General features: G+C 42.1%; 1 protein-coding gene across 9 annotated transcripts in view; it reads left to right on the top strand.

Annotated features, from left to right (window-relative positions):
• Window positions 1-352: 352 nt before the first annotated feature.
• Window positions 353-11,485, top strand: part of LOC134879231 (pleckstrin homology domain-containing family A member 5-like) — a 78,796-nt gene continuing 67,663 nt past the window's right edge. For all 9 annotated transcript variants that reach the window (XM_063905632.1, XM_063905682.1, XM_063905692.1 and 6 more), the window contains exons 1-3: window positions 353-444; window positions 543-619; window positions 1,832-1,889. In XM_063905632.1, the coding sequence (XP_063761702.1) occupies window positions 353-444; window positions 543-619; window positions 1,832-1,889 (227 nt within the window). The remainder of the gene's footprint in view (window positions 445-542; window positions 620-1,831; window positions 1,890-11,485) is intronic.

Genomic DNA, 11,485 nt, shown 5'->3' with positions numbered 1-11,485 from the left:
TAAGTTTTGATTATATTTCACACTATTAATCAAAATCTTTAAGAAATAACTAAAGGTATTAAATAAATGTAGTGGAGAAAGAGTACAATATTAACCTCTGCATTGTAGTGTGGTAGAAGAACAAAGTAGCAAAACAATTGTAATACTCAAGTGCAATACAAATACCACAAAATTGTACTTAAGTACAGTACTTGAGTAATTGTACTAGTAACTTTACACCACTGCAATGAAATAATGTCGGAGGCAAACGTATACCTGTCTGCCCTCCTCTCATCTAACCGCCGTTGCCAAGGTTTCCGTGTACGCGCTGCTGAGAGCGGAGCCGCGCGGTTGTCATACAGTATTGCCAGACATGGCGGCGGACCTACAACCCGAGTGGATTTCGTGCCTCCCGTCTTCCTGGAGTTATGGGGTTACTCGTGATGGACGGGTCTTCTTCATTAAGTAACTATCCCTTCATAGTCTCAACTAATGTCCACCCGTTTTCGAACAAAGTCACCGTGTGTTAATGAACGCCTTGCTTTGCCCCTCTCTCTCAACAGCGAAGAAGCCAAGAGTACAACCTGGCTGCATCCAGTGAGTGGCGAGGCGGTAATAACCGGGCACAGGAAAACTCCAGGTGAGGTGCACTGAACGGCTGTCAAGTTTCTGTGTTGTGCGTAACATGTCCGCTGTCATGTGTTGTTGTTGAGCGTAACCCCACACCCAACACTTCCCACACTGGGAGATAGGGATATACAGGTGACATGCACGCTGCGTGTTTGAATACACGAGTGTTTTTTTTTTTGTGCTGTGAGAAGTGAGCCCTCTCGTTCCCACCTCTGCCCTGCTCGTGCCACTTACTCGTCGTCAGCCTTCAGTCTATTTGTTTTAAGTGAAGTTGACGAGTGGTGGACGTTAAGCGTGAAGTCGTAAAACCACGACTTGTACGAACAGCATGTCATTAATATCGGAAGCATTTTATTTAATTTTGGTCGTTTCCTGTTTACTAACGTTAGCCCTAAACATATTCAGAGACAGCCAGTTTGACAGGTATAACAGCAACAGGAGCTTCAGTTGTAATAGTTGCACATTTACATCAAACAGCTTCAACCCAATTTCAGTAAGCTCTTGACCGATATTATACGCAGTGTGCTATATGGACATAACTAGCTCCTTGCAATTTGTCTCACTGGTGGAATCACCATGCAGCCTCCTCATAACCATCAGTCTCTGCAGAGCTTTCCCACTCCTGTTATTAAGTGTCTGCTGCATCCAAGTAGCTCTGCAACTAACCATTTGTTCCCCGATTAATCACCCAAGTCTATAAAAATGTCAAAAATAGCGAAAAATGACATTCAGAATTTCCCACAGTCGAAGTATTTTGAGATTAAACAATTGCTTGACTTGTTGATTTGTCTATGCCCACAAAATTCATTTGTAAAGTAACATTTCACAAACAAATGACAGATATTTTGCAAATCCAGTTGTGACAATTCTTTGCTTTTATTTGCCTTTGTGATGGTTAATAGAACATTTTTGGATTTGAATGACTGGTCATACAAAGCAAGCAATTCAATGATGCAACATTCAGATTTGGGCAGTGCCGAGGGGTCGTTTTTTCTACCCTTTTTTTTTTAAGCAATTATCATATTTTGAGTTTCTCTGTGATTTTGAAATTGTTTTTCAAAAGGAACCTATATTTTAATCAACGAATCTTCGCAGCTCTGCATCTAAGCATGTGAACAAACAGCTGGTAGTGCATGGCCCTAGTTGCTTTAATACACACAACATCTGTTTGTTCCAACAGTTTATGTTACAATGCTTTTGTCCGCATCTCTCTCTTCTACAGACCTACCGACTGGATGGGAAGAAGGATTTACTTTCGAGGGTGCGCGATGTTTTATCAAGTGAGTGTAAACCCTCCCTCTACATGACAAACACCCTGACCAGGCAATATAAATTCAAGGCCCTTCCCCTTTTTCGTGTCACCATAATTGCAACATGGGGATAAAACTCAGATAAAGGAAAACCCCCTCCTACTGCGCGACTTCTCCTGAAAACATTGTTTGTGTTATAAATAACTTGTCATGGTTGTACATTTGGAACCTTTACTCCAAATTGCTGTACTGTAGAAAGCCTATCTCTTAAGTTAATGATTGCACAGGGCTGTTGTGCAAATACTAGATAGACACGGGCAGAGTGGGGTGGCTCTCTTCTTGTGAGCTGTTTTTATTTATTCAGACTTACTTTGCTCAGAGCTAAGCCTACTTGGGAGAGTTGAGCCAAATTACAACGTGTTGTCGTTTTCTGACAGTTATTAATCCGCAAAATATGATCCTCATTGTTTGGGTTTATATAATTTGCTCACAGTTTAAAATGACAACTTGTTTTAAATAGATGCTGGAAAATATTCCGCAGGTGCATGCCAACCTACAGTATTATAGGACCTTAAAAAGACTTCCTCTTTAAAGTCTCCCTGTTGATTTGTCTGAACCTCCTATCCAGAGTACACGCCCATCTGTTGGTTCTATAGGAGCAGGAGGAAATTTATATCTCTTCCATGTCCATGAAAGCTCTTTGATTTGTTCAGATTATGTCCCTCTCTTTTTGAAAACCAGGATCCACAATATTTACATTCGTAGTTGGCTTTAAGTCCCTGAACTACTGTACATTTAATATTTTCCCCTCCATGGCTGCCGGATGCTCAGTCTGAGATCACAAGCGCTGTCATTCAGTCGTCCCTGATTCATCATGTGAATGTTTTATGTCCGAGGAAGTAGTTTTATATGGTGTGTTATTATGATCGTCCCATATACCCCTCATATTCAGCAGTCAGAGAAATGTTGCAAATGAATATCTCTGTCAGAACACAAGATTGGTATGATTGAAGACAGGATATTACGGCTTATTATCCTCGGTGGGTTCTCGCTCAGTCTTCCAATTCCTCCTGAATTTGAGTAGTTTCATGTGGCAGGTTGCCAGGCAGTCCCTCTGAAAAGCAGTACCTTTATATATTCCAGTATTCTATCATAGTGCTTCAAAACAGACTCAGGGTACAACGTTCATTAATTGACCAATGGGATTCTGGAACAGTGATGACGCAGGTTTAAAAACAGGTTGCAGACTTATCGCTATGAAAAAACGGTTTGATTGCATGCACAAGATACATTTTACAGTGTATTTATTTGAATTCAGCTGTTTTGTCCTTAAATTTGCTGCGTTTTTTTGTCGGATTTCCTTTACTCGTCTACAGGTTATTTAGCTGTCAATAGAGCTCACCATGCTGTGTGCAAAATACAAGATAAACTTAGTGTACACACAGGTTTAACATAGGATTCAGAGAACACTGTGAGGTTTGAGGAGATACATGGACAGATCAGATGATTTAAATAGTCAAAACCGTTATATTTCACTACTAAATATATATGCATATTATCTGATATAGCCTATTGTATGTATTTGCTCTCTGTATCATGACATTGATGACAGTGATCCTATTGTTATACTGTGCGATTACAATCATTTAAAACTCCTCTGTCATCTCGATAGTATAGAGCAGTTAAGGAACGAGTGGTAAAACCCGGAAGTGAGTTCGCGTTTTACCACTTCCGGTTGCCTCGTCTGGCTATGTCTCGAACCGGACACTAACAGTGCACTGAGGTTCAGGGTCCTGCATTGCAGAGCACTGACATCTGTGGTGCGCACCTTCGCTGATAAGTGTTCGATTCGGGACAGCACTTAACGTTAAGCACCTGGCGGAAGTGACGAACGCAAATCTGCTTGCGACTCTAAACCCGCGAAACATTAGCAAAAATAAACTACATTTGTAAACAAACCTACATGAGCAAAAATTAAAAATGAGTGTGGTTTTGGTGATTTTTCTCTCCTTGGTCTACCCCTTTCTCCACCCCATGTGGAAACTTCACCGTCTCCGCAATCGTGGGAGGATACTGCGTTTACTTGCTGAACGCGAGCTGGTATGCAAATTTGACATTTTGAGGGGAGGGAGGGGGAATGTGCGTAAACATTTAGCATACACGCATGAAAGCAGCCCAGCGCTCCTCCTCTTCCGCTACGTAGCCAAGATGGCGCCCGTGAGGTGCGCGAAGTGTCCATCGTTTCACACTCAATTTTTTTCCATCTGAGGGGCACCATCCGGGTACTTTTAGTGCGCTGAACTCTGCCGATTTTGCCAGTGTGAACGCCCTAAGCCCCCAAAGTCAGTGTCCGAAGGGCAGAAGTGTGCGAATCAAGACAGGGCCAGAGTCAGTGGGATTTCTCCGAAGGATTTTGGAAAATAGTTCGAAATAGGGTCTGTGGTTGACACAGATTTAAGAGACGGATCACGTTTTGTTCTACCACATTAAATACATCAGCAGTGACCCCCACCCCCCCACTAGTGATTTTTGAAGAGTTTATGTGTCTGAAAAACGATGGTTGAATAGGACTGCAGAAGTTGTCGAGGACATGTAAACACTCCCACTAAGTTTGTTTAAAACAGCCATGACTTCTAGTTAATTAAGTGTGGCTAAAAGGAAAAGCTTTGTTAAATTATGCAAGCGCGCAAAAGTCAGTTGAAACGATCTTACTTTGCCGTGACGTTGAAGTCGTGCGACCCTGCTGTAGCCTACTCGTCTGTAGTTCGTTTATAGCATAACGTCACCATTTTGCTTCTGGCGATTAGATGTATAAATCGAAAATGATAAGAGTAGAGTAGACACGTGGACATTATCCGGCTGAACAAAACATGCATTTATCAAACAGGTTCATTTTCCACAGATCTTATTTTTTTTTAAACAATATTCCAAAAATCCTATGGAGAAATCACATTGCTTTTTGGTCGAGGGAACCCATGCGCAGCTTACTTCCGGTTCGGCCTACAAAAATACGTCATCCCTGTGCCACTCTATTAGGAAGCTTAGTGATTCCTCGACCAACTAGATAGGACAATTTACAGCCACCATGCTCTGATGTTCTATTTGTTTTTCTTCCATCATTTGAAGCAGGTGAACAAAATTGAATCCTTTATTTTTTCGACTAATTGTCACAAAGTCTGTTTGCTAGTAAGATACCAAAACACCGAGAAACAACCCTATGATATATCCTTGTTTTGACCTTTAACGAAACAGTAACCCCAATTGTCTGTTATTCCCCTGTCACTCTTTAGTGGAGCATGTCACATACCTATAATAGCTGTCATGTATTTTGGAACACTGCTCAAAAGGAATTAACTAAAAGCTAAACTGTGAGCTCAACAAATGATCTGATTTTACATTGCCTGTATAACAAATGTTTGTGGGCCCGCAGAAAATACTAGAAGGCATACGACATACTGTACAGCCTGCTTAGTGGGAAGCGTATAAACGGATGCAGATTCTGTGGGTGCAGGACAGATAGTTAGCCCACATGTGACAGAGGCTTGTTTGGACCGCTTTAGTGGGACACATTTTCCCAGGCTGCATACTGGGACTGGCCCATGAGCTTCCTCTGTGTTGTTTACTTTACAAAAGCGTTCAGAATTCCAGTTGCACGGTCACTGCATGTGTACTGTGTCATCGAGCTGGCTGATGAACACTTTTTGTCAATTCAAGGCTCAATTTGTCAGTATCCAGTAATGAAGATGTGCTTGAGTAAGTGGTCGATGTTAAACCATGTCATTCACTCATTGTTTTGACTTAGAGATTTGTTGACAAGTTTATGTGATAACAGTCTTGGACAAGACTCGGGACATTTTGAGGCTTTGTGTGAGGTTGCCAATAAAAGCCTGTGAAAACTTTCCAAGAACATTAGGCCGATGGGAGCTGGAGATGCTTGATGTTATACAGTAGGATATCATTATGTTGTCATAGATTTAGTATCGTTGATATTGCCTCAGTTTTTGCATTTTGAATGTAAATAAACTCTCCTCTTGTTGTCTGGATCATTGAGTCATTGCTATGACTCGGGTCTGTTTTGAGCCAAAGGATCTGGCCCTGTCCCATGCTGCCTGCGTGGCTTGGCTGTTACCATCGTGGTGAGCATCAAGAAACAGATTGTGCTGACGTAGCCTGTCCTCTGACAGGGTGGTGTTTGGACGCATGGAAGGTGCTTCTTGTTGGTGCGAAAGTGTTAACCAGAGGCATCAGAAAGATTTGATTCTTTTACGGCACTGTGCGTTTTGAATGAGTGAAGGTCACATGGTAATTGAATCAGTCATGGCTTATTGCTCTCCTCAGACTGAGCACTCTCTTTTGAGTTGCTGGGGTTTTTTTTTTTTTCAGGTGGCCCAATGCCAACACAGCTCTCTTTAGTTTGGGGAGCTATGTGTCAACCGGACAGTACTTCCTTTACAACCAACAGAGTGAGATAATGAGGAGGTGTAAATCTGCAAACCATTAGCCTCTTCATTTCATTCACAGACGGACATTTCATTAAAGTCATTGTGTTGAGGCTGTGCTCAGCTATTATTTTTCTTTTTAATGGGGCCTGTTTGTTTTTGTCCATACCCATAAAATACATTTGCTCTGGCTCATTGAGGACGGGTCAATAGCAACCGTCCATTAGTCATATTGCATTCAACTTTCGGTCCTGCTCTTAAAACTGCGTTCAGAAATCAGGGAACACTCATTTCCATCAAGCCATTCTGCCGCTGCTGAAAATAATCCACACATCCGAGTAACTCTTTCCCCTTCAGATGAACCTGTGTGTTATTCGGTACCTTTTGTCCAGAGCTGGGAGGCTTATCTCTTATTGAACTACACTTATGTGCAGAGACCCGCAGCTGGGCTCTCCAATACTGAAGACATCATGCATCTGTTCAGACTGTAAGCTGCATACGCTCTGTGAAGCATGCAATACGGACATTTCATTTCCATGACATTTCTCTGTATGCCTCTCCCGGGTCAACGACACTCTGCAGCCACCCAGAGTGCAGCATCGGGTCAGTTTGTTTTTGTTTGTGATGAGAACAGCGTTTTCATGAGCGTGCCATCTGGCAGATTTGTGTCTTCTAGTTTATCTCTGTAACACGTAATCCCATATTTTAACTTAAGCTTCAGTTTGATCATGATTTAGGCAATTGAAGCAGCATTTTGTTCAAATGTTGGTCTGTCGCTGTGTGCTAATGAGCACTGCTGACCTGTGACGACCTTTCAGAAGTGTTTATCAGGAGGAGGAAGTTCCCACAAGGTTTACTAATATTTTGGTAGGAGAGTGATGACCATGATTACAAAATCAATCGTTGCCTCGTGGATGCATGAACAGCAATTATGTTTATGAACAGACCGCTGCAGATCTTCTGACAGCTCCCTCTCCTTGTTTGCTATTCTTGTCTCATGCAGTCTGTAATAGGAGGTGAAACTGCTGGAGTCAGGGCTAATTGATGCAGGTGACACAATGAGATAGCTGGAGCTTTTTCAGAGAATAATGAGTGCGTCATAATTACAGGAGCAGACTCACAACCCTCAAAGTACTACAGAGCAAGAGTCGTGCTTTATCGCTGCCCAGTTATTAATGGTTCATTTGGTAGCATTATGTTAGTGTGGGAAATTAACTGCTTCCCAGGGATTATCATCATTATAAAGAAACTAGAAACATAAATATTGTACTAATCTGCTCTGTGACCTCCACTTGAACTGAGATGTTAACTTCTATAGCTGCTGCATTCATCACTCAGAACAGATTTGCCCAGCTATGATAAAAACATTTCATCAGCTCGATCTCTGTTCAGCTGTTGGCTCATTTTGGGCTTTGAAAGTCCACACACTTGCTGACTGCACATTTAAAAAGTAGTGCATTCCGGATGCTCTCACGGGGATCAATATTCAGTCGGGTTAATTGTCACTAAAACATCAATAAACAAATCCTCTTTTTGGATGACTGTGTTTTCTTCAAACCAATGAGAGCCTCTGTTTGTCCTAATGTGGTAAAAACGACTTTTCTGTGACTCATATTCAGAATGATGAGTTGTTGTTTGAACTCCGAAAAAGATTTCATGAAGCTGCTGTCAGAGAGTTTCCCCTTAAATCAGCAAATGTGTGAGCACATAACTTCTCATTTGAACATCCAGCGGACACATAGCAACATAAGCATTCATTGGATGATGTGTTTCTCGACACCAGTCAATCTTTAGTCCAATATTCAATCTCTTTTAGCTTCTTCAGCGCTCCGTGAGGGAAATATCTGGCTCTTCTGCTGCTAAATGCTCCACTCCTTTAAACACTTATCTGCTATCGTTCAGTGTACAACACCTCCATACCGATCATCAATTAAGTTACCCTTCCAATTATAAAACATGACAATCTAAGAAACCAAATGAATAGTTTTCTAGCTTTAGCTTTTTTACAAGCAAATAATTCAATTTCAAAGTGTCACTTCCCATCAGCTTGTCCACATCAGCTTTTCTCTTCTCGCCTTGCTTTCTCGCCTCTTTCCAAGTTTTATTTCTGCAGCCGACACTTCAGAGACTGACACTTCAGGGCATCAGTGAAATGAGGCATCTTATCAGACATCTGAAGAATGGATTAGACGTCAGGCATAGGGGATTTGTTTTCATGAGTGACATCAGCTAAAGTGAGTAAAAAAAATCCCAGATGCTCAGGGACAATTTGAGGAAAGAGCTGGGATTGTTAACGTTTCTGTTGGTGGGGGTTTGCAGTGGCTTTATCTGTAGTGGAGGTCTCGATCTTTTGATGGAAAACATGATGTGAGCACCTGTCAACCTTCCATACAGCTATAGCAGACTTTAAAGGCTTGTGCTTCTCTCTTAGGAAGAATCCAAGCTTTTGTCTGTTAGCAGAGCCTTATCAGACCATTATGCAACTCTATAAGTGTTAGAGAGGTGAGCATGTGGTTGGAAATGTTTCAAATGAAATGCAAGATAAGGCTATATACCGTATGTAATCCCTGCATTCTCGCTTATTAAACTCAATCAGGTGAAATATTGACTTTATGGTTCAAATTCCTGCTCAGGTGCATCAAATCAACTGCTCCAGTGTAAACAAAGCTGTGACCAATCACAGGGCTTTATTCTCTGATCCCAAAGCATGGTTGCAGCAGGTAAGAGCATTGTGACTACATGGTCAACCTTCAGTGTAGTGTGAATACATTTTCTGTGTATGGAGTCATCTGTTTAAGGTCTCCTATCATGCTATATTTGAACAATATATTGTAGGGCCATATCTACACAAAACCTGTCTGTGAAGTGTTTTGCTCAAAATACCAAATAGATCACCTATTGTAGCATGCCTCATCTCCCTCTATTTCAGCCCTGAAGTGCTGATTCTGTGACTGTCGCTTAATAGGGGACCTTTAATACCATGTGCACAGGAAATAGTTGTGACTGATGAGCTGGCAGGTTTAACATTGTAAATTGGGACACCTTAAGAATGGATTTCATCAACCGTGCATCTGTTAAACCAGCATTGATAATCAGCATGCAAACTACTTCCTCTCTACCAGCTCTGCCGTGGTTCCATAGTGCATTGTGTGTGTGGTATTTCATTTAAAAATGACATGCAAGATACAAAAATGCACAAAACTATAGCCATAATGAACTTTATTTATGGAATGATTCATAAAAGTGTTCAGGCAGCATGGCGTCGTTACAGTGTCGGGCCAAACAGAAACAAAGTGTAGAAATGAGCAACTTCTATGAAGAGGTTGCTCTGTAGTAACCCTAAGGCACCGAGTGTCACACTATGTTACCAGTTAACTCCCACTGCTGAAACGTACCCATTCAAACCTAATTAACCCTCTCCTGTGCAGGGGTTGCTGGGGCAACGCACACATATGTTCTTCTTTTTTGCATTTTCTTTCAATTAAATTCACAGTCCACATTCACAGCGGGCTCTGCTTCCCCCGGTGAATCTTTCCTGGCTGGCAGCACCTTGAAGCATTCGGAGAGAAGTATTATAAAAACAACGAGCAGAGCCGCTTTCTTTCATTTGTTCTGCCGGAGCCGCAGCAAGGCGCCCAGCACACAAGGTGAGGGGCAGGGAACACTGGAAAGCTCACCACTCAAAGACATACCACCTCCTTCACACCCACGGGCAGAAGAGTTTCCTGCGAGCTGGAAGAAACTTAAGCTACAAGAGAGAATCCAAACACAAAGACAACTTAAATATCCCCTATTATGCAAAATGCACTTTTTGCTGTCATTTCTACATAAATATGTGTCCTCGGTGTGTAAGGAGACTCACAAAGTGTCAGAAAATACAACCCTCTCTCTTTTCCTCCCTTCCTCCCTTCCACATCTCTAAAAATGGGGGTACAAACAAGCTGATCCAGATTTGCTTCGGTTATGACGTCATAACGGAAATATGGGCTGGCTTTATATTGACCTCATGGCAACATCCCAACCACGTGACACGTCCCAACCTATAATCTGCAATATACAGTCTGTGAGCTAAATCCCCTCCGCAGCACCTCTGTGTGTCTGTGTATTCAGCAGGAGGGACTGAGAGTTGTTGTATATATTATAATGTATCTGTTCTGGTGGTAAACACTGAGAAGTGTTTCAGAAATAATGCTTGATGTGGTTTGTAACATAATATGGCGTTTAATCACGGCAGCGTTTAGCTGAGTTTCTCCGTCAGAAACATCTCTCTTCAGACAGAGAGCTGCATGCGCTGCAAAGGGGCGTGGTCAGTTTCAGGTCAGCTCAAATTTAAAGCTACAGTCACAGAATCAGCACTTCAGGAACAGGACTGAATTAGAGCGGGATGAGGCATGCTACAATAGGTGATCCGTTTGGTATTTTGAGCAAAACACTTCACAGACAAGTTTTGTATAGAATATAGATATTGCCCTACAATATATTGTTGAAATATAGCGTAATATGAGACCTTTAATTAAAAAAAGTCTAAATTCACCTTTTATCTTCCTTGTGGAATCTCCATAGAGTAATACAAACATTGCTCACTGTGTGTTATGTGAGTATACAGGTCTATCATAGTAATACAGTCTGCTTTGTGTCATAGGGATGTTTGCCTCTACCTACATCACTTTTTGATTTAATATTAAAAGTGTCTGAATGATGTGTCTTCAGTGTTGAACTAGTGATCCTCTTCTTGAAGCCTGTATGCAATAATATGTTTGAAAAGACGTATAAGTTCCCAAACACATGGCTCACATTAACAAATGGCACACCAGGGACAACGTGTTGTTCAAACGGCAAAGCTCTGAGAGTGTTTATTCTCCCCCCCTCGGCAGGGGGAGGCTCTGATGGCTGTAGCTGCTGACTCACTCACTCTGTCAGAGCTCGCTCTCATTCAGCTCCCCGTGTGTGTGATGTGATTTAAGAGAAGGACCAGAAGACCTGGATCTGCTGCTCATCATCCCCGTCTGTAGCTCCACAGCTCTCTGTCGGGAGACAGACCGCCGCTCAAACCGCTCTCACGAGTCCCAGTCCCTGTGGGGTCTCCGCCATCTGGCTAGCACTGGTAGAAAAAGTGTGTGTTTTGGTGTTTGGATGCTGTGAGTGTGAACATGTGTGTGAGAGATCCTCTGATGTCAGTGGCCCCCC

The sequence above is a fragment of the Eleginops maclovinus genome, chromosome 2 (assembly GCF_036324505.1).
Source record: "Eleginops maclovinus isolate JMC-PN-2008 ecotype Puerto Natales chromosome 2, JC_Emac_rtc_rv5, whole genome shotgun sequence".
In the NCBI taxonomy this organism is placed as follows: domain Eukaryota; kingdom Metazoa; phylum Chordata; class Actinopteri; order Perciformes; family Eleginopidae; genus Eleginops; species Eleginops maclovinus.
The sequence above is the reverse complement of the archived record's forward strand: the minus strand, read 5'-3'. Positions and strand labels throughout refer to the sequence as shown.